The sequence below is a fragment of the Bombina bombina genome, chromosome 1 (genome assembly GCF_027579735.1).
Source record: "Bombina bombina isolate aBomBom1 chromosome 1, aBomBom1.pri, whole genome shotgun sequence".
NCBI lineage: Eukaryota > Metazoa > Chordata > Amphibia > Anura > Bombinatoridae > Bombina > Bombina bombina.
The window spans coordinates 1,387,648,344-1,387,668,711 of record NC_069499.1 but is presented as its reverse complement, the minus strand read 5'-3'; the positions used below and the strand labels follow the sequence as shown (position 1 = coordinate 1,387,668,711).

At 39.7% G+C, this 20,368-nt stretch overlaps 1 protein-coding gene across 4 annotated transcripts in view; it reads left to right on the top strand.

Annotated features, from left to right (window-relative positions):
* ARHGEF2 (Rho/Rac guanine nucleotide exchange factor 2) overlaps window positions 1-20,368 on the top strand; it is a 918,648-nt gene that overhangs the window by 713,982 nt on the left and 184,298 nt on the right. Inside the window, exon 1 of one of the 4 annotated variants that reach the window (XM_053704555.1) lies at window positions 19,330-19,531. The exons of the other annotated variants lie outside the window; for them this stretch is intronic. Within the exon in view, the coding sequence (XP_053560530.1) occupies window positions 19,340-19,531 (192 nt within the window). The 5' untranslated portion in view covers window positions 19,330-19,339. Of the gene's footprint in view, window positions 1-19,329; window positions 19,532-20,368 lie in introns of those variants that run through there. 4 annotated transcript variants of the gene reach the window in all.

Sequence of the window (20,368 nt, the reverse complement as noted above, 5' to 3'; positions counted from 1 at the left end):
CAAAAGAGAGGGGGATAGAGACAGCAAAAGAGAGGGGGGGAGCAAAAGAAAAGTGAGAGAGAGAGCAAAAGAGAGGGGGAGAAAGGGGAGAGAGAGCGCAAAAGAGAGGGTAGAGAGAGTGCAAAAGAGAGGGGGTAAAGAGGGAGAGAGAGCAAAAGAGAGGACGAGAGAGAGCAAAAGAGGGGGGAGAGAGAGAGCAAAAGAGAGGGAGGAGAGAGAGCGCAAAAGAGAGGGGGAGAGAGGCAGCAAAAGAAAGGGGATAGAGAGCAAAGGAGGGGGCATAAAGAGAGCAAAATATGAGCGAGCATAAGAGAGGGGGGGGAGAGAGAGCAAAAGAGAGGGGGAGAGAGAGCAAAAGAGAGTGGGAGAGAGACAGCAAAAGAGAGGGAAGAGACAGCAAAAGAGGGGGGAGAGAGAGCAAAAGAGAGGGGGGAGAGAGAGCAAAAGAGAGGGGGGAGAGAGAGAGCAAAAGAGAGGGGGGAGAGAGAGACAGCAAAAGAGAGGGGGGAGAGAGCAAAAGAAAGGGAGAAGAGAGATAGCAAAAGAAACGGGGAAGAGAGATAGCAAAAGAGGGGGATAGAGAGAGCAAAAGAGAGGGGGAGAGAGACAGCAAAAGAGAGGGGGGATAAAGAGAGCAAAAGAGAAGGACAGAGACAGCAAAAGAGAGGGGGGGAGAGACATCAAAAGAGAGGGGGACAGAGAGAGCAAAAGAGAGGGAGGAGAGCGCAAAAGAGAGGGAGGAAAAGAGATGGGGAGAGAGAGCAAAATAGAGAGAGGGGGAGAGAGAGAGCAAAAGAGATGGGAGAGAGAGCAAAAGAGAGGGGAGAGAGAGAGCAGAAGAGAGGGGGGAAGAGAGATCAAAAGAGAGGGGGGATAGAGAGAGAGCAAGGGGTGGAACCGCTGTACTGCAAAAAATGACCCATGTACACAGGCTTTAGGACTAGTCATTTTATAATTTAGTTGCAAAAAAAGGGGCTTTTTTGTCTCTTCAGTCTTGAATTTGTTGTATATAGGGGGAGAGAGCAAAAGAAAGGGAGAAGAGAAGAGAGATAGCAAAAGAAAGGGGGAAGAGAGATAGCAAAAGAGAGGGTGAGAGAGACAGCAAAAGAGAGGGGGGGAAAAGAGAAGGAGAGAGACAGCAAAAGAGAGGGGGGAGAGACTGCAAAAGAGAGGAGAACAGAGAGAGCAAAAGAGAGGGAGGAGAGTGCAAAAGAGAGGGAGGAAAAGAGATGGGGGAGAGAGAGCAAAATAGAGAGAGGGGGAGAGAGAGCAAAAGAGAGGGGGGAGAGAGCAGAAGAGAGGGGGAAGAGAGATCAAAAGAGAGGGGGGATAGAGAGAGAGCAAGGGGTGGAACCGCTGTACTGCAAAAAATGGCCCATGTACACAGGCTTTAGGACTAGTCATTTTATAATTTAGTTGCAAAAAAAGGTCTTTTTTGTCTCTTCAGTCTTGAATTTGTTGTATATAGCAGTCATGCCCCCCTCTACAGCAATCTCAGCAAATGCTGAGTGCTTCCATTTTCCCTCAATGTCAGCATCCTGGTCAGGAGTCAGGACATGCATTTGGTCTGTCACAGTGACATCAGAATTTCATATTGCCTCAATAGCGGTTTTCCTCAGAACAAATGGAGGCGCCTAGAGTGCTTCTGTATTCTTTGTTGCAGCAGGAGAGTCTAAAACAGCTATCTTGAAAATAGAACAAAATAATGAGGCAGGAGAGTCAGGTGCCCTTTGAACTTTGTGAGCTCGTGGAGCTTGTCACATTTTACTGACCTTGTTTAATGTACAAAGAAAGACCTTACTCCTCTACATGTTGAAAATGCAGGTCAATGACATCAGATATTTCTTATTGGAATGTCTTCAGGGCAGAAGAGGAGCAGCTGGACAGAAGCCTAAAAGTGACATGAAACCCAACATGGCCTTACATTAACAACTTTCCTATTGACTTCTATTATTAAATTAGCTTCATTCTCTTTCTATACTTTGTTGAAGAAGCAGCAATGCACTACTGGATGCTAGCTGAACACATCTCGTGAGCCAATTACAAGAAGCATATATGTCCAACCACAAATCAGCAGCTAGCTCCCATTAGTGCTCCTGAGCCTACCTAGATATGCTTTTCAACAAAGTATACCAAACGAACAACTAAACAAATTAGTTAATAGAAGCAAACTGGAAGATTGTTTAAAATTGCTTTCTCTATATAAAATTATAAAATAAAAAAATTGTGTTTCATGTCCCTCTGCTACAAGCCAGCAGCTGCACAAAAAAAATATTTTTTAATAAATAGGGTTAAAGTGAATGTAAATTTGCATGAATAAAGTGCCCGGTTTTTAAAAAATACTATTAAAAACAAGAGCACTTTCATTCATTAAACTTTACATTGAAGCATTTTTTTTTTTTAAATACTTAACATTTTTTTATAGGAAAACCAGACCGGCGATCCTCCGCCTGCAGCTCCTGCTGTACTTAGCATATCGATGACGAATCCGGCTTCCTCCAATCGTTGCGTGAACCCCAAGGCGTCCAGCTCGGGAGATTGGAGGAAGATTTGAGGAAGCCGGATTCGTCATTGATATGCTAAGTACAGCAGGAGCTGCAGGCGGAGGATCGCCAGTCTGGTTTTTATAAAGACTTCAATGTAAAGTCTAATGAATGAAACTGCCCCTGTTTTTAATAGTATTTTTAAAAACTGGGCACTTATTTATTAAAATTTACATTCACTTTAAGAATAACCTAGAACAAAAGCTTGGATCCTTGGTTGACAGAGGAATCAATCAACTGACAAATGCTTTGCTGCATTCATATTAAATATTGTAAATTTGACATTTTGAAGTCTTTCCCACTTTTATAGTTCCAGTTTTAACTACAGTTTTTTTGGGGTACATGCATTTGTTTATTTTTTCATTATATAATCATGTACTTTATATTTCTCTATTGTTATTTAAATTACATTTTTGGTTAGGCTCATATTATTCATATTTTCCAAATTTTGGTAATACAGGAACTTCTGTAGTTTCTCCATCCCTTGGAGCTTATTCACTTGAGAGATAAAAAAACCTCTTAGAATAACAAAGGAAGTGAAGAATGAAAACACCATTGCATTGTTAGTGAATATGGGGTTCTGTTTAGGAGATTATTTACTCTGGATGTTTTTTTCAGATAATTTGGCATTTCCAACTGTTTTTACAGCAGGGAAACAAGGTTCTGAAGAATAATTTTAGGTTGAATTTCTCTCAAGGGCTTTGTACCTGTTGTGTTTTTTTAATCCATCTGTCATATGCGTGAGTACCAGACACACTCATTGTGTGAGTACTGTTTGTAAGAAGGATGTACAGGATACACAATAAATGGAAAATATCTATTAAGAGGATTTGGGGTTTTCACACATTATGGGGCTGATTTATCAATGTCTGGCGGACATGATATGCTGTAGCGTATCATGTCCGCCAGACATCGCTGAATGCCGACAGCTTACGCTGTCGGCATTTAACATTGCACAAGCAGTTCTAGTGAACTGCTTGCACAATGCTGCCCCCTGCAGATTTGCAGCCAATCAGGGGGTGTCAATCAGCCAGATCGTATAGGATTGGGCGGATTGATCTCCGCAGCCTCAGAGGCGGCGGACCAGTTAAGGAAGGAGCAGCGGTCTTAAGACCGCTGCTTCATAACTGCTTTTTCCGATGAGGCTGAAGGCTCGTGCAGAAACAGGGGCATCAGGGGCCATTTGGCCCTTGATAAATCAGCCCCTATATATGTTTATTTATGTATGCATATGGGAAACAGAGGTGCCAAGCATAAGGCCCAGGTGCCACAATTTGGTTATCCATTGATTTAGTTTTTTAATTGGCGCCATTCCCCAGATTATATAATGTTGTATTTAGAGAAATTAGGTATTTAGTACTAGTGGTTATAATAATTCAATCTCCCCAGTGGAAATAGACTGCACTCACATACTGAATTAGGAGCACATCCTGGGCAGCACTCACTAGAATAAACTGGGTGCTGCACTCTCACCAAACTGGCAGTGCATCCCTTGACACAGGCAGATAAGGACAAAGCAGAATGGGTGCAAATCCATGAATCTGGGTAAAAAAATTTATATATACTCCCCTACATACACTGCAATTGTGTGTGTGTGTGTATAGATCAATATTATTTTATTTATTTATAGAGAGAGGGAGAAGGACAGATCATATTTTAAATACAGGGCCAGACTGGGAAGAAAAAGCAGCCTTAGAAAAAACTGAAGAACCAGCCCTATGTTTTGTGAAGTCCATAGAATGCACGTGCCCGATTTTTTGCAAGAGGATGATTAGGCTACTCCTTCTCCCAATATTTTTTATAAGAATGTATGTAAACTTTATTCTGGGTAACAAAGGAATTTATTTAAGAATAAAATCATGTAGTGAAAAAACAGTAGGTTAAGAAAATTTAAGTTACAAACTTTGTCAACATATCCCACTATCTGTCAAAATCAGTTTCTCATGTATCAAAAAATGTTGTGGGTAATCTTTGATACAGATAACTCATTGTGAAGGTTGTTTCTTTCACTTTCAAAATTAAAATAAATCATTTTTGCTCACTATCATATGTCACATGATCATGACAAATGTAAAATGTTCTTTACAGTATAAAATTACTATTCAGACTAATTTTACAGAAAATATTATTTGCTTTCTACAAAATAGCATTAACATTCTGCTTTTAATTCTAATGAAAGAGAAAACAGAGTAAATTTGGTTGATTTTTGGGAATGATTATCCTATGCCATAATAAAATATTGTGTTTGCATAAAGAAATTTCAGACTGGATGTTAGTAAATCAGATACAATTCAAAAAATATATTTATGCATAAAATGAAACAAAGGTGTTGTAAAAATAAAATTTAAAGGAGGAAGGCATTACAATAATGTGGGGAAAAAAAACCTGACAAAAGGATCCATTCTCCTTAGGTAGAGCTAACCTTACCATAAAACATTTGATTAGGCACAAAAAGTTTAGAGATAAGGGGCCCGATCCGATATGCAGCGTCGCCCGCAAAAGCCGGCAACGCCAAATTTTGCGCTGGTTTGGTATCCTATATACGGCGTAACATAGAAGTTACGCTCATATATTTCACCCTTCGGCCGTAGTTTTTTGGCCCATAGAGTGATATACCAAACCCGCGCAGTTTGGTATCCAATATACAGCATAAGGACTTACGTGGCGAAAATGGAGAAATCTTACTCCATTTTCACCTCGCCACAAAATGCAGGCGTAGTAAGCCTTACGCTGAGTATTGGAGGCCGGTAACTCCCTAAACTACCTGCAAAATAAAACCTAACACCTAATGCATGCGCAATGTCTACCTGTCAACCGCAATCCCTAATAAAGTGTTTAACCCCTAAACCGCCGCTCCTGGGCCCCGCTGCCACCTACATTATATGTATTACCCCCTAATCTGACCCCCCTACACTGCCGCCACCTATATTAAATTTATTACCCCCTAATCTGACCCCCCTACACCGCCGCCACCACCTATTTTAAATATATTAACCCCTAATATGATCCCCCCTACACCGCCGCCACCTATTTTAAATATATTAACCCCTAATATGATCCCCGTACACCGCCGCCACCTATTTTAAATATATTAACCCCTAATATGATCCCCCTACACCGCCGCCACCTATATTAAATATATTAACCACTAAACCTAAGTCTAACTCTAACACCCCCTAACTTAATTATGATTTAAATAAATCTAAATAATATTAATATTATTAACTAAATTATTCCTATTTAAAACTAAATACTTACCTATAAAATAAACCCTAAGATAGCTTCAATATAATTAATAAATTACATTGTAGTTGTTATTTTAGGGTTTATATAGGGTTAATAACTATTTAATAGCTACCTAGTTAAAATAATTACCAAATTACCTGTAAAATAAATCCTAACCTAAGTTACCATTACACCATTACCCCTAACACTACACTATCAATAAATTAATTAAATAAACTACAATTATCTCAGCTAAAATACAATTAAAATACACTAATTAACAATTAAATACACTAAACTATATTACAAAAAAACAAACACTAAATTACAAAAAATAAAAAAATTACAAGAATTTTAAGCTAATTACACCTAATCAAATCAGCCAATAGAATGTCAGTAGCTCTTATTCTATTGGCTATTCAAATCAGCCAATAGAATTACAGTAGCTCTCATCCGATTGGCTGATTTGAATTTGAAGGCTCAAATCAGCCAATAGGAATTCAAGGGACGCCATTTTTAATTGCGTGCCTTGAATTCCTATTCAGTGTACGGTGGAGATCGTATGAAGAGGATCCTCCACGCTCCATGGCTCCTGTCTTCAGTTCCAGCGTCGCCGGTCTTCAGTTCCAGAGTGGACGGTCTTCAGCTCCGCGGTCATCAGTCTTCAACTCCTCCGCTCCGTGCCGGCTAGTTCCTGGAAGAAGACTTCTCCGCCTGGAACAGGACCTTCTCCGCCGGTCTTCAGGACATGTAAGGACCACTTGGGGGTTAGACTTAGGTTTTTTAAGGGGGGATCGGGTGCATTTTAGAGTAGGGGTGTGTGGGTGGTGGGTTGTAATGTGGGGGGGGGTGTTATTTTTTTTACAGGTAAAAGAGCTGATTACTTTGGGGCAATGCCCCGCAAAAGGCCCTTTTAAGGGCTGGTAATAGAGCTGATTACTTTTGTAATTTAGTTTAGGGTAGGGAAATTTTATTATTTTGGGGGGCTTTTTATTTTATTAGGGGCTTAGATTAGGTGTAATTAGCTTAAAATTCTTGTAATCTTTTTTTATTTTTTGTAATTTGGTGTTTCTTTGTTTTTGTAATATAGTTTAGTGTATTTAATTGTATTTTAGTTGAGATAATTGTAGTTTATTTAATTAATTTATTGATAGTGTAGTGTTAGGTGTAATGGTAACTTAGGTTAGGATTTATTTTACAGGTAATTTGGTAATTATTTTTACTAGGTAGCTATTAAATAGTTATTAACTATTTAATAGCTATTGATTGTACCTAGTTAAAATAAATACAAAGTTACCTGTAAAATAAATATAAACCCTAAAATAGCTACAATAAAGTTAGGGGGTGTTAGGGTTAGACTTAGGTTTAGTGGTTAATATATTTAATATAGGTGGCGGCGGTGTAGGGGATTAGATTAAGGGTTAATAAATTTAATATAGGTGGCGGCGGTGTAGGGGGATTAGATTAGGGGTTAATAAATTTAATATAGGTGGCGGCGGTGTAGGGGGATCAGATTAGGGGTTAATAAATTTAATATAGGTGGCGGCGGTGTAGGGTGGTTAGATTAGGGGGTAATATAGTTAATATAGGTGGCGGCGGTGTAGGGGGGTCAGATTAGGGGGTAATACATATAATATAGGTGGCGGCGGGGTCCGGGAGCGGCGGTTTAGGGGTTGATACATTTATTGTTAGGAGTGAGAGGGGGGATTGCGGATAGAGGGGTATACGTGTCGGGCTATTTTTGGGAGGCGTGTTAGACAGTTACGGGAGATTTTATACTTTAGTTAGCTTTTTTTTAGGCGGCGACAGTTGCTAAAGTGCCGTAAGTCACTGGCGACTCCAGAAATTTGTACTTACGCTTATTTCTGGACATCGCTAGTTTGTCCAACTTACGGCACTTTAGCAACTGTCGGCGCCGTATATGTGATAGCTCGATGTGTGAGGTCAAACTACGGGCGGCGCAGGTTTCCACGCTTGCGCCGAAACCTGCGCCGTATATCGGATAGCGCCCAAGGTATTTTTATTGAGTTTTGCATTGCCCTTGTGTACATTATGTGGAAAGCTCAGGGCCATACTTCTATAGGATATCCCTGTTCTTTGTAGCAGTATCAGAAGCTGACTTGCACATATAATTGAAAAATGTTTATTAATACACAGTTATAAATGGGGCAAGTCACACTCGGTTAACCTTTTTTTTTTTTAAATATTATTTCATATAATAATACTCAGTCTCAATCTCTCCTTGATGGAAAATTTACTAAAAATGGAGGTGAGAAAGCAGGGCAGACAGGCTACTCCCTTCTGCAATCTGCTCTGAGCAGGAGGGGTCTTTAAAATGAGGATGTTTGAGCATGGATTAACTGACTGACTGTGCATATGTGCAGCAAGTGAAGACCTTCAGAGACTGTAAAAATATCCCTTTAGAGATTGGCCCTTCAACATTCTAATTGGCGTGCTCCTAAGGGAATTTTGAACAGTAAAAAAAGCCTCCACTTTTATTTGCTTGCCTGGATAGCCATCTAAATACCTGTGCACAGCGGCCTGTGAAGTCAGTGTCGCCTTTTTACCAGAAGCACCAATGCGCACACTGTGACCGCCACGACCCCTTAAATCTACTCACAGCTGTCAAATAATCAGCCGGTGCACCATTCACTAAATAAACTCATGTGCAATAAGGAATTTATTTGTTTAAAGGTCTTGAGAATGGTAGTCCTGCTAAAAGGTTGACATTAAAAAAAACCAATTATTACAAAACAAATGAATTCATGATGTCAACATAAAGCCATGTTTGTGTGGTAGCAGTACCACGGGCGTAAGTATCAGTAAGAATATCGCTAATACATAGACACTTTCACCAGCACAACTACACCACTGTAGTGAATTAGGTCTACTGGAGAGTAAGTAACTCCGAACCAATGCCCCATATAAACAATATGGGCTAGATTACAAGTGGAGCTCTAAATTATCGCTCGCCCGCAGACGACAAATTTGCCCATTTGTGGGCCCACGATAATTAACCAGCCATTACAAATGTCTGGTTCTTGCTACCGTGAGCTCGCAGTAGCAATTAGCGCTTATAAAGTTAACCAGAGATTAGATCTCTGGTTAATTTTATAAATGTGCCCCAAATGCCTCCAAAATACAGTGTCCTGTATTTTATTAAAAAATAAAGATAACAGCGTCTTTATTTTTTTAATAAAATAACTGAACTATGCAGTATTTTGGGGGTAAAGTTGGTGGGAGTGGGGTGTTAGCCAGGCTGGCTCAAGACATTGTGCTGCCTGGGTCCGAGATCCCCCCACGCAAACCCGCCCCCGCACCCACTTCTAGCTATCTTACTCCATCCATAGCATTGCATTAAATACTTAATATTATTACTTATTAATATTATTAATATTACAGTGCCACTTACACTCACACTTAGACTGGGTGAAATAAGTCAGTTGGTTTGTTAATAAAATAAGGATTACCTTGGATGAGAACAGGTAAAATAATCATGTTTACTAATCAGCTGATTATTTCACATGTGCTTAATTTTAGATATCCTCAAAATCTGACCTGTTAAGGAAGCCTAAGGACAGGTTTTAAAACCAGTGTGCTAGAGAGATAAGAGTAAATCTGTCAAGTGCCACCTGGGTCCGTGGGACCCTGTTGGTCCCATTGATAAGCCGGCCCTGAGTCTGTTCACATAACAGTCAACACAACCATCTATCATTTGACCTGACAAAAACTTTGTCTGGCAACTTAAAATTCCAATCTTTTTGTAAATTGCCTTTCACGCCAACATATTCTCCTCATATTCACCACACTGACAGTTGTTATGACTAGAGTCCATTTAGAAATAAATGTATGGCATACATTTTAATATTTTACCTATATAAGGCAGTACTGTCCACACCCCTTAGGGGAGGGGTCTTCAGTAATACCAGGGAGGGCCAAGATATTTAAATTCACACACACATATAAACGCACAGTAGATATTGAAATAGATAGATTAGATAGATATGTTTACATGTACATAAATAGATAAAAATTTACCCCATTTGCTGGATTTTTTCACACGCAAAGAATAACCTTTATTCCAAAAAATAATATTTTAGAGGCTTCACCCCTTCATCAGGGGTCTGATGAAGGGGTCAGATCCCCGAAACGTTACTATTTGGAATAAAGGTAATTCTTTGCCTGTGAAAAAATCCAGTGAGTGTGGTATTCTATTTCTTATACTTTCACTGTACAATTTGTTACCTGCACTCTGGTTGTTGTAGTTGAGAGTGAGAGTGGACCCCCTGGATTTTTTTAAGTAACCGCTAAATAAATATAAATTTAAATGAATACTGCAGTATTACCTCTGCTATACCTCTGCTATATTTTGGGAAGGACGCCATACTTCTGCAAGTATGACAAGAAAACAAATTTATTCAGGACAGGAACATGAGTTTTTAAAAAGACAAAAATTAAAAACTGACTAATCAAAGAAAAAAAGAAAAAGTTGAGTACAATCTCTCTTTACCTAGAGTGTTTGGATTCTGCAGCTTATCTTGGTTGGACAATTATTTTGGATAGGGTAAGTCTCATATGATGTTTCTTATTCAAATGGAATATATGAGCTTTTAAATAAAAAATACAACCTGAGGATAAATTTGCTGACTTTGTCCCTGTTTTCCTCTTTTAAATAACGTTTTTCTTTTTGTCAGCAGCTATTTATGATGCCCAGTCCCCATGCTAAAATAAATGGCACATTTATATGCTGCGTAGAAATACACATTTAGCGGTGGCATATTTTCACAGAAAAAATCAATAGCAGGTTAAATTTATATATATAAGATGCTTCGGTTGCTATCAGATCTAGTCTGGTTTTACTATATCCGTGCTTGTGTACAGCTGGTTGATGATTCATGCAGGGCAATTTAAACCCTAGTTTGATGACTAGGGTAGACATTGTTCCTTACCTTTAATGATGATCTCAAAAATGCCAAATAGAATGGAGAACCAATTTAAATAAAAGATTAAGGGGCCTATTTATCAAATGTCTTGCGGACCTGATCCGACAGTGCGGATCAGGTTCCGCAAGATATCGCTGAATGCGGAGAGCAATACGCTCTCTGTATTCAGCATTGCACCAGCAGCTCACAAGAGCTGCTGGTGCAACGCCGCCCCCTGCAGACTCGCGGCCAATGGGCCGCCAGTAGGGGTTGTCAATCAACCCGATCGTACTCGATCGGGTTGAATTCCGGCGATTCCTGTCCGCCTGCTCAGAGCAGGCGGACAGGGTTATGGAGCAGCGGTCTTTGTGACCGCTGCTCCATAACTTGTGTTTCTGGCGAGTCTGAAGACTCGCCAGAAACACGGGCCGTCAAGCTCCGTTCGAAGCTTGATAGATAAGCCATAAGTATTTTGGGTTTTGGTCCAGAAGCTTACCGGTAACCAGCAGCTAGTGATATACACTCTCCTCCTCGGGTCCAGTGAATCTAACTGTCCAGTGCAGGCGCTCCCCACCCACGTCCACGGCACGTGTGTATTAGGCAGGCACTGGCTGCTCGACTAGACCAGAGGGCGGATATATGACAATGACATACGTCATATCCCCGCTCCCCCCTCATAACTGGCGGCGGCGCCTCTGGTCTGGAGTCTGTCTGGCCCGCCCCTGCCCCCTGGGACGATGTCTTCATCTTTATATTGGACACCTTGAAACCCTAAGTAAGATAGAGACATCATTAAAGTAGCTTCCCACTAAAGTCACATTTAAAAAAAAGTAGCTTTATTGCACAACCACATACAACAAACCTATTTTCCAGTGATCGTACGCTTGTTGAATGCTTAAATATTTTAGAATACGAAGTTTAATTACGTGCAGTAAATAAGGTAGTATTTGTGTTTTATTTTATTAAAATCAGTGGGGGCTTTTTGGTTACTGATGCTTTGAGGGTTCTATAACGTCCCAGCAACTAAAGGCATTCCTTAAAGAAACACTTTTCCGTATTTGGGCCACATTGGATCATAGTACTTGGAGTTTCATGGAGATTGCATTCCATTTGCTGGCATCAGGGAGTCACTATTAGAATCAGGGAGACTCCCTGAACTTCAGGGAGAGTTGGGATGCCTGTGTATATATTTATGTGTTAATATGTGTATATACACATAAATATATATATATATATATATAATCATATATATTTACACTTTGCTGCCATAGCTGCACTACTTACCTCCGCTGTACCAGGTTCTCATGAAAACGAGGCTCCAATAGGAGCCTATGGAAGCACGCTCTTGTGGGCACAATGCTTCCCGGCAACATTACTGTGAGTTGAATGTAATTGTGATTTATATCAGGGATGGTGAACTGGTGTCCTGAGGGTTATATGAGGCCCTCTACACTGGCTCACAGCCCCTGGGGAAAATGTGGCCATAGGAAAAAAAACAGAACTAAAATGTGTGCTTTGAGGTGAAAACCACATTTAAAAAAAGCCCTATGGAGAAAAGGACAGCACACAGAAGGTACCTTGCTCCCTTACCTACATTTAGCTCTGTGCAATTGGACATTTTTGGGAAACATATTTGTTTGTTTAATAGCCATAAATTTATATGCGGCCCTTAAACAACCATAATATTCCAACAATGACATGCGCTAATCTGTTAAAGCATATAATTTCAAGACCATTGGCCTTAGACTATTGTGTGTTTAACACATGTAAATGTGTTAAACACATAGTAGAAGTGCCACTTTGGACCCACAGAGCACTGCTGGTCCCGAACAGAAACCTCCTCTGATCCAATCACCAGTGCTAGTTGCACGATTCAGATTTGTAACTAGCGCTGCTGATTGGATCAGTGGCATGTTCCACTCAGACCAGTAATAATTAATATGGCCCTTTAAGGCCTCTAAATATTGATCTGCTGCCCCCATGTATTAGGAAGTTTACCTGCATTGATAAATACCACATGAAAAAGTAGGAATGGAGAGAGAGAGAGAGAAAGAGTCAACAATGAGGTGTCAAGTGTTTTGGTTAAAAACAGAGCTGAGGAAGGGAGATGATTAAGAGGGCATCAGACTAGATCCCAATGCACTTAGAAAATGTTTCACCATAACAAGGTATTTATTTGCTCTCTATTTTTTGCATTGGTCTGAAGCTTAAAAATACCAACCAGGCTGGGGAAATAACGGCTGGGTAGCAGCTTTAACTAAAGCAGATCAACCTGTGCCATTGCAAAATAGCTGGTGATTGGCTCACTGGTCATGTCCTTAAAGGGACATTCCATCCAAAATTGGAATCACATGGATGCATTTCAGTTTTGTATAGAAGCATTTTTGTAATATACATGTATTAGCAAAAATGCTTCTAATAAAAGCTATAGCTGTTTCAAAAGTGTATTTAAGTATGCACTGTGCACCAGCATTTTATACACAACACTTGCTCGGAGAGCCTAAGGTGGGGGAGGAACAATTTTGTTTACATTGTAGGTGTTGTGTTGAAAAATAAACTACTCTAAAAAAAGTTTGCACTATATATTTTCTACTTCTGAATTGTAGTATAGCAATTGCATTATTCAGAGTTTATATTTAATAAATGTGTCCTCCTATAACTTTAAAGGAACAGTCTAGTCAAATTTCCATGATTCCAAATGGGCATGCAATTTTAAACAACTTTCTAATTCACTTGTATCATTAAGTTTGCTTTGCTCTCAGTATTCTTTGTGGAAAGCTAAACCTAGGTAGGCTCATATGCTAATTTCTAAGCCGTGGAACTGCCTCTTATCTCAGTGCATTTTGACCGTTTTTGACAGACATTGCTAGTTCATGTGCACTATATAGATAACAGTGTGCTCACTCCCGTGGACTTATTTAAGAGTCTGCACTGATTGGCTGCAAAGCAAGTCTGTCAAAAGAACTGAGATAAGGATGCAGTGTGCAGAGGCTTAGATACAAGGTAATCACAGAGGTAAAAAGTGTAATAATATAACTATCGGCTAGATTACGATTTGTGTGTTAAGGTAAAAAAGCAGCGTTAAGAGGTCCTAACGCTGCTTTTTTACGCCCGCTGCTATTACGAGTCTTGCTGGTTTAGGGTCACCGCACACTTCTTTGGCCTTACCGCAAAACGACTTACGTAAACTTTGTAAAGTCTTTTTTCTATGGAACTTCCATAGCGCCGGTATTACGAGTCTGTCCTTGGAGGCCAAAAAGTGAGCGGTGCACCCTATCCTGTCAAGAGTCCTAACGCATTTAAAAGTCAGTAATTAAGAGTTTTATGGTACAGCGCCGTAACATAAAACTCATAACTAAAGTGCTAAAAAGTACACTAACACCCATAAACTACCTATTAACCCCTAAACTGAGGCCCTCCTGCATCACAAACACTAAAATAAACATTTTAACCCCTAATATGCCACTCCGGACACCGCCGCCACCTACATTATATTTATTAACCCCTAATCTGCTGCCCCCAACATCGCCGACACCTACATTATATTTATTAACCCCTAATCTGTCGCCGCCACCTACCTACACTTATTAACCCCTAATCTGCAGCCCCCAACGTCGCCAACACTATAATAAACATATTAACTGCTAAACTGCCGCACTCCCGCTTCGCAAACATTAGTTAAATAGTATTAACCCCTAATCTGCCGTCCCTAACATCGCCGCCACCTACCTACATTTATTGACCCCTAATCTGCTGCCCCCAACGTCGCCGTCACTATATTAAAGTTATTAACCCCTAAACCTAAGTCTAACCCTAAACCTAACACCCCCTAACTTAAATATAATTTAAATAAATCTAAATAAATATTCCTATCATTAACTAAATTATACCTATTTAAAACTAAATACTTACCTATAAAATAAACCCTAAGCTAGCTACAATATAACTAATAGTTACATTGTAGCTAGTTTAAAATTTATTTTAATTTTACAGGCAAGTTTGTATTTATTTTAACTAGGTAGAATAGTTATTAAATAGTTATTAACTATTTAATAACTACCTAGCTAAAATGAATACAAATTTACCTGTAAAATAAAACCTAACCTAAGTTACATTAACACCTAACACTACACTATAATTAAATAAATTAACTAAATTAATTACAATTACCTAAATTGTACAAAAAAAACCCCACTAAATTACAGAAAATAATAAACAAATTACAGAAATTTAAACTAATTAGACCTAATCTAATAGCCCTATTAAAATAAAACAGCCCCCCCCAAAATAGAAAAAAAAACCTAGCCTAAACTAAAACTACCAATAGCCCTTAAAAGGGCCTTTTGCGGGCATTGCCCCAAAGTAATCAGCTCTTTTACCTGTAAAAAAAAAATACAAACAACCCCCAACAGTAAAACCCACCATCCACACAACCAACCCCCCAAATAAAATACTAGCTAAAAAATACTAAAAGCTCCCCATTGCCCTGAAAAAAGCATTTGGATGGGCATTGCCCTTAAAAGGGCAGTTAGCTCTTTTGCCGCCCAAACCCTAATCTAAATAATAAAACCCACCCAATACACCCTTAAAAAAAAATAGCACTAACCCCCTGAAGATCGACTTACCGGGAGACATCTTCATCCAAGCCGGGCGAAGTGGTCCTCCAGATGGGCAGAAGTCTTCATCCAAGCCGGGCAGAAGTGGTCCTCCAGACGGGCAGAAGTCTTCATCCAGACGGCATCTTCTATCTTCATCCTTCTGGCGCGGAGCGGGTCTATCTTCAAGACATCCGACGCGGAGCATCCTCTTCATCCGACGACGAAAACAGAATGAAGGTACCTTTAAGTGACGTCATCCAAGATGGCGTCCCTTAGATTCCGATTGGCTGATAGAATTCTATCAGCCAATTGGAATTAAGGTAGAAAAAATCCTATTGGCTGATGCAATGAGCCAATAGGATTGAGCTTGCATTCTATTGGCTGTTCCAATCAGCCAATAGAATGCTAGCTCAATCCTATTGGCTGATTGGATCAGCCAATAGGATTGAACTTCAATCCTATTGGCTGATTGCATCAGCCAATAGGATTTTTTCTACCTTAATTCTGATTGGCTGATAGATTTCTATCAGCCAATCGGAATCTAAGGGACGCCATCTTGGATGACGTCACTTAAAGGTACCTTCATTCTGTTTTAGTCATCGGATGAAGAGGATGCTCCTCGTCGGATGTCTTGAAGATGGACCCGCTCCGCGCCGGAAGGATGAAGATAGAAGATGCCGTCTGGATGAAGACTTCTGCCCGTCTGGAGGACCACTTCTGCCCGGCTTGGATGAAGACTTCTGCTTGTCTGGAGGACCACTTCGCCCGGCTTGGATGAAGACGTCTCCCGGTAAGTCGATCTTCAGGGGATTAGTGTTAGGTTTTTTTAAAGGTGTATTGGGTGGGTTTTATTTTTTAGATTAGGGTTTGAGCGGCAAAAGAGCTAACTGCCCTTTTAAGGGCAATGCCCATCCAAATGCCCTTTTCAGGGCAATGGGGAGCTTAGGTTTTTTTAGCTAGTATTTTATTTGGGGGGTTGGTTGTGTGGGTGGTGGGTTTTACTGTTGGGGGGGTTGTTTGTATTTTTTTTTTACAGGTAAAAGAGCTGATTACTTTGGGGCAATGCCCCGCAAAAGGCCCTTTTAAGGGCTATTGGTAGTTTAGGCTAGGGTTTTTTTTTTATTTTTGGGGGGGCATTTTTTATTTTAATAGTGCTATTAGATTAGGTGTAATTAGTTTAAATTTCTGTATTTTGTTTATTATTTTCTGTAATTTAGTGGGGGTTTTTGTACTTTAGCTAATTTTATTTAATTTAGTTCATTTATTTAATTATAGTGTATTATTATTATCATTTATTTGTATAGCGCCGCCAAATTCCATAGCGCTGGTTAGTGTAGTGTTAGGTGTTAGTGTAACTTAGGTTAGGTTTTATTTTACAGGTAAATTTGTATTTATTTTAGCTAGGTAGTTATTAAATAGTTAATAACTATTTAATAACTATTCTACCTAGTTAAAATAAATACAAACTTGCCTGTAAAATAAAAATAAATCCTAAGCTAGCTACAATGTAACTATTAGTTATATTGTAGCTATCTTAGGGTTTATTTTATAGATAAGTATTTAGTTTTAAATAGGAATAATTTAGTTAAAGGGACAGTAAAGTCACACAAAATCTTTCATGATTTAAATAGGGCATGTAATTTTAAACAACTTTCCAATTTACTTTTATTACCAATTTTGCTTTGTTCTCTTGGTATTCTTAGTTGAAAGCTAAATCTAGGAGGTTCATGTGCTAATTTCTTAGACCTTGAAGACTGCCTTTAATCGGAAAGCATTTTGACAGTTTTTCACCACTAGAGGGCGTTAGTTCATGTGTTTCATATAGATAACATTGAGCTCTGGCACGTGAAGCTCCTAAGAGCAAGCACTGATTGGCTAAAAATGCATGTCTCTCAAAAGAACTGAAATAAGGGGGCAGTTTGCAGAGGCTTAGATACAAGGTAATCACAGAGGTAAAAAGTATATCAATATAACTGTGTTGGTTATGAAAAATTGGGGAATGGGTAATAAAGGGGTTATCTACCTTTTTAAACAACAAAAATTCTGGTGTTTACTGTCCCTTTAATGATAGGAATATTTATTTAGATTTATTTAAATTATATTTAAATTAGGGGGTGTTAGATTTAGGGTTAGACTTAGGTTTAGAAGTTAATAACTTTAATATGGTGGTGGGGATGTTGGGGGCGGCAGATTAGGGGTTAATAAATGTAGGTAGGTGGAGGCGATGTTAGGGACGGCAGATTAGGGGTTAATAATATTTAACTAATGTTTGCGAGGCGGGAGTGCGGCAGTTTAGGGGTTAATATGTTTATTATAGTGACGGCGACGTTGGGGGCGGCAGATTAGGGGTTAATAAGTGTAGGTAGGTAGCGGTGACATTGGGGGTGGCAGATTAGGGGTTAATAAATATAATGTAGGTGGCGGCAATGTTGGGGGCAGCAGATTAGGGGTTCATAAGTATAATGTAGCTGGCGGCAGTGTCCGGAGCGGCAGATTAGGGGTTAATAATATAATGTAGGTGTCGGCAATGTCGGGGGCGGCAGATTAGGGGTTAATAAGTGTAAGATTAGGGGTGTTTAGATTCGGGGTTCATGTTAGGTGTAGACATAAATTTTATTTCCCAATAGGAATCAATGGGGCTGCGTTAAGGAGTTTTACGCTGCTTTTTTGCAGGTGTTAGACTTTTTTTCAGCTGGCTCTCCCCGTTGATTTCTATGGGGAAATCGTGCACGAGCACGTATGACCAGCTCACCGCTGACTTAAGCAGCGCTGGTATTGGAGTGCGGTAATGAGCAAAATTTTGCTCAACGCTCACTTCTAGTCTTTTAACGTTGGGTTTCTGAAAACTCGTAATACCAGCGCTGTAGGTAAGTGAGCGGGTGAGTGAAAACTGCTTGTTAGCACTGCACAGCCTCTAACGCAAAACTCGTAATCTAGGTGTATATTTGTTATGCAAAACTGGGGAATGGGTAGTAAAGGGATTATCTATCTTTTTAAACAATAACAATGCTGAAGTAGACTGTCCCTTTATGGCCTAGCACAGTTATTTAATTTATTATATACACGTTATTGAGTATAATTATTGAACTTGTTTTATATGTTCATACTGTGTATTGTCATTTGTAAACACCTACAATAAACAAAAGACGTGCTAAAGTATGAAACTGCATATAGATAAGAAATAGAACTGTTAAACCATATCAAAGTCATTTTTATGCATAACAATTTCGAAAGAAAAGAAAAAAAAAAAAAACTGGAATTACATGTTTGTGTACAAGTTGGTCACTGGCTGGTAAAAACAATTCTAACAACATTATTGGTGTCCAGTGACAGCCCCTGTAGTATAAAAACATAACATACTTTGGAATAAAAAAAACAATAATTGAAATACATTTTAAATTGCCATGTTTTAAATTCAACATATATTTATAGGGTTTTTTTTTTTTGGGGGGGGGGAGGGGTTGTGTGTTGTTGTTTTGTTTTTTGTTTTTGCTTCACTCTCCTTATTGGTTAACTATTTAGTCAAAATTTTCTCTCTCCTGCATATTTTTCACTTTCTTTCCTACTAAAAAAAAATGGGGGGGGGGGGGGGTTGGGAGACAAATTCATATGTGCTGGGGAGCAAGAGGTGCAGATCTGTCAAAATCATATAATCTGAACAAGCAAGTTTTTTTATTTTAGGGAAACAAGTGGGTCTAATCGCAAGGATCTGGGTGGGGGGATAAGGTGTTTATCTTAGAGGGTCAGGTATGTCTGGTCTATGTGATCATGCAGCTCTAACATAAAGAACAAGGAAATCTATGTACTGGGCATATCTATAAGATAGACGGGTCTGTTTTATATCTGATGTTCAAGGATAAAGAAGGGGTCCGAAATGAACACAGTAGGAACTGTGCCTGGCAGCTGGGATGTGGAGAGAGTGGAAGGAGTTTGGCAGAGTAGTCAGACTTGGTCCCCCACCCCCTCTGCTGGTCGTGGGATGAGTGAGGTTTTAAAGCCTGGGGGTGGATTTGAATAATAGGAGCAGCTCAGAGGCTCTGACTTCCTGTGAATGAGCAGTCTGCCAGCAGTGTGTGCGAGTGGAGCTGTCCTCAGAGCAAGATCTAGTTTGCAACCCCTATTGGATTTGAAAACTGGAGGGGGCACCAAGCATTGTGGTTCTTCCCAAACCCTCAAGAATATGTCTCGGATTGAATCCTTGGCCAGAGCTCGTAGTGACCGTTCCAAGGAGATAGCCCTGAAGGTCAGTTTGTCACTTTTATCAATCTCCTCCTCTTGATACTGTGTCCCCTTTAAAAGGAGTCAGCTCTTCTCAGTGTCAAAGACAGAAGGGCTGTTGTGAAGGGTACTTTCCTTAGGAGGACTGTTAGGAGACTGGGTGGGTACGCAAGGACAAGGGAGCTGGGATTTCCTGTGCTGGTTCCATTGTTCAGCTTTACTCATAGGTTACTGTTGCCATCTGTCATGGGTCTTAACCCTTTCACTGCCAGAGGTGGCAGTAGTTCACAGCATACGACCCCTTGACTGTGAAAGGGTTAAGCATATCTGTCAGAGAACACAGAGAGAGAGGATACAGAATTGAAGCATGGTGTAGATGAAACTGTTCTTCTAGAGCATGCTGTTAGACATACCATCATTTATTTTACTCTATATCCCCCCTAATGGGACAGTAATGTATTTTTGGATGTCTCCTGTCCGCCCTTACAAACAATTCCTACATCCATTTAACTACTTCACTTCTGCTGCCATGCGGTTCGGGCTGATTTCCCATGTACAATAGATCACTGTGCTATATTGCCCTCCCTGTACTGCCTACTGTGCTAGAGGTTACGTCTTACAAGACCATCTGTATTATTGCTGATCAAAGCAGCCAGAAATCATCCACCAACCAGCACACGGGCAAACAAAGCACACAGTAGTGTGCCTATCATCCACCTACAGAAAAGTCACTTATCCGGTTTCTTTATGGTAACCACAAAAATGACAAATATATAAAAAATGCTGAACTGTAATATTCACAATACAGTTTTCAATTACAATTGCCATATTTTCTTTTTCTTTTAAGTGACATGTTTAATTG